The sequence below is a fragment of the Citrus sinensis genome, chromosome 8 (assembly GCF_022201045.2).
Source record: "Citrus sinensis cultivar Valencia sweet orange chromosome 8, DVS_A1.0, whole genome shotgun sequence".
NCBI lineage: Eukaryota > Viridiplantae > Streptophyta > Magnoliopsida > Sapindales > Rutaceae > Citrus > Citrus sinensis.
Genome location: NC_068563.1, coordinates 3917252 through 3920051, shown reverse-complemented (window position 1 = coordinate 3920051; position 2800 = coordinate 3917252). Strand labels below are relative to the sequence as shown.

At 34.6% G+C, this 2800-nt stretch overlaps 1 protein-coding gene across 1 annotated transcript; it reads right to left on the bottom strand.

Moving 5' to 3' along the window:
* Positions 1 to 609: 609 nt before the first annotated feature.
* On the bottom strand, positions 610 to 2501 carry LOC102627081 (protein DMR6-LIKE OXYGENASE 2-like). The gene is made up of 3 exons (XM_006479335.4): positions 1976 to 2501; positions 1199 to 1526; positions 610 to 1014 (listed from the first exon to the last, which is right to left on the bottom strand). The coding sequence occupies exons 1-3, from the start codon at positions 2452 to 2454 to the stop codon at positions 715 to 717; spliced, it is 1107 nt and encodes a 368-aa protein (XP_006479398.2). The 5' UTR covers positions 2455 to 2501; the 3' UTR covers positions 610 to 714.
* Positions 2502 to 2800: the final 299 nt, after the last annotated feature.

Genomic DNA, 2800 nt, shown 5'->3' with positions numbered 1-2800 from the left:
TCCTCACTATTTCCTTGGCGATTGCTAAAATGTCATGTTTGCTTATGCCTAAAGATTATGATCAATGGGTTTGTTGATATGATCATCAAAATCAGCTGAATTTTATTAAAAGTTGAAAACCAAAATCAGCTGGATTTTATGAAAATCTATTAAAACATTCAATTTCTAGTGGGAATTTATTATATGGATGTTTATTTTATTGGTTTATCAAAAGGGAGACTTTAAATAAAGAGAAGAGAGGTTGAATGTGAAATTAAGATGCACGGTTGGTGTAATGACAAAAATTTTAATTTTTTTATTCAATAATTTTATCATCTGACCTTAATTCTTATTCGAATTAAGGGTGTACATTTTAAAACATACAAAGCTTCGCACTTAAAATATATTGATGTCAAAAAGTTTCATTTTAATTATATATCTTGCTTCACGTTCTATCTTTCATTGTTGAATCGTTTATATGACCATACATGGTTAATAATTAATATTTTAATGGAGACAAATAGGCAGCACATTATTTACTGATTCCACAAAGTAGGCACCACTTTATTTATTGATTTCACATTACGGAAATAATATTTATTAATGTGAGACACTGACACCAACTAGCAGATGACATTATTGCAAATTCCATTATTCCCATGACATAATATATTCACATATAGGTAGAATTCGAAGATGAAACACAATAGGTGTGTGAATTTATAACTAAATTAATTACTTGTTAATAGAGAGTAGTCCATCCAGCTTATTGGCTGACTCTTGTACCTTGAAATGATAAATTTGAAGGTTCTCAACATCAAGCTTCTTCAAATTGCTGTTCAATCTAGAAGTAAAATATTTTCCCCAATTGTATGCTCTGTATTTAGCAGGATTTTGCTCATTTATAAGCTCATCTAATGGCTTCATCATTGTGTAATGAGATGGGTTGAATAAAATTGGAATTGAAAGCCTTTCCTTCTCAGAATTCACCACAACCCTATGCTCCACAGTCTCATAAGCATCATTGCTCCATACCTGCACAATTACATAGATTTTATGGAGACCAAAAAAGCATATACATAGATTTATAGAGACCGATATTGTATATGAATATATTTTATTGAGACCAAAAAAGCATCTACTGAACACGAAAATTTGATTTTGATACCATATTAATAATTATTAAACGTTTGACCAAAAAGCTTAAACTAGCTGTTACCTGAATACAATCACCGATATTTATGATATAAGAATTCGGGATGGGTTTGACGCGAGCCCATTCTCCGTCTGATTTTTTCTTTACCTCAAGACCTCCGACATCATCTTGGGCAAGGATGGTAAGGGCACCGCTGTCCTTGTGTCGACCCACACCGAGAGTTAGGTGGGGAGCTGGGCACGGTGGGTAGTGATTAAGTCTAGCAAAGGTGGTTTGATCTTTGAAGAAGCCATTGAACCTGTTTGCTGGTAGTCCCAGGCTCAGGGCTATGAGTTCTATCAACTTGTAAGCAAGTTTTTCCACTTCTTTAGCATATTCTTCAAATGCCTCTCTGTCAAGCATATGCCAAAAGTAAACAAATAGATACTATAATTGCAACATTTTAAATTTTGCATTAATCAGAATATGCTTGGCTCCAAAATACTATTACAAGCTTTCAAATTGACCGACAACAAATTAAAATTATTTGGTGGTATTTACTATGACTCACCTGCTTATTGCTGTTTATTTTGTCAATAAATACCTCTTATGGACTATATTGTGAGTTTGTGACTACCATCCAACCATGAGAAAATTCGGGTTATATTTTCTCGCTCTCCAGCTTATTAATTTCGATAGCACGAAATTAAAATGCCCATTAGATGCTTTAAAAAGTAAAAACTCTCGCTAAATTGACCTGTACATTATTAAAGGATCAAAATTCTCTTTTAATCCGAGTTCTCCTCAAATTATAGTTTAGTACTAAAATTTCACCATCAAAATGTAAGAATTGAACTTTACCTTAATTCAGGAGGATAATCAGGCCATTGACTGTACGTTTCAGCAATTTCCTTGTCCTCAGGTTCAGGTGAAGCTGGCATCAAACAAGGGCTCTCCACAAGGAAATCAAACACTTCTTTCCAATCTCTAACATTTTTGGTATGCTCGGTGTCATAATACCCCACCAACTTGTTCTCATCTTTCCTCACCTTTCTCTTCTCCTCCAACGGCTGCTCGAAAAACTTCCTCGCCGCATTTTCTATGCTCCAGCGCTTATCGAAGGGCACACCGTGGTTGATCACCTGAAAAAAACCCCAGTTCTTGCATGCATTGCCTATTTCCTGCACTAAGTCACTAATGGTACTGTCAGGGTTTTTAATATTGGTGCTGGTGGCGCTCAAAGCTGAGAGATCAATTAAGGGTATGCCTTCGGCTTCGGTTACCGAAAGTTTAGGCCTGTGCTTTAGGGCTTGAATGAAAGCTTCATCAACTTCTCCCATGGCTCTAGAGGTGCTGAGAGATAATGTATGGCGAGGTAAATGTGGTTGTTGATATTTATTTATTTACGGGGCAGAGATACGGTGACGTTTGTGCTTGCATTGCATTGCCTGTATAACGTGTCCAAAAGAAACGTCACATGTATCATGTATGGAATCTACGATTTAGCATTGGAATACACTAATAATTCAATTTGGACAGCATACCATTGATACGTCAGCTTGTTTATATTTTATTTATTTATTTGAATTCTTTTTTAGTATTTTTTTTTCTAATCTAAAATTTGAGTCCATCTAAAATTTTAAACAGATCCAAATATATTTAATTTTAACTAAAATATGTATTTTG

What these genes read in the sequence shown, in the direction of transcription:
- LOC102627081 (XM_006479335.4), bottom strand. Translation starts at nt 2,454, where the DNA reads ATGGGAGAAGTTGATGAAGCTTTCATTCAAGCCCTAAAGCACAGGCCT. An exon ending in GATTATCCTCCTGAATTAAG is followed by an intron (nt 1,527 to 1,975) that starts GTAAAGTTCAAT and finishes TATGCTTGACAG; the next exon opens with AGAGGCATTTGAAGAATATG. An exon ending in ATATCGGTGATTGTATTCAG is followed by an intron (nt 1,015 to 1,198) that starts GTAACAGCTAGT and finishes GTAATTGTGCAG; the next exon opens with GTATGGAGCAATGATGCTTA.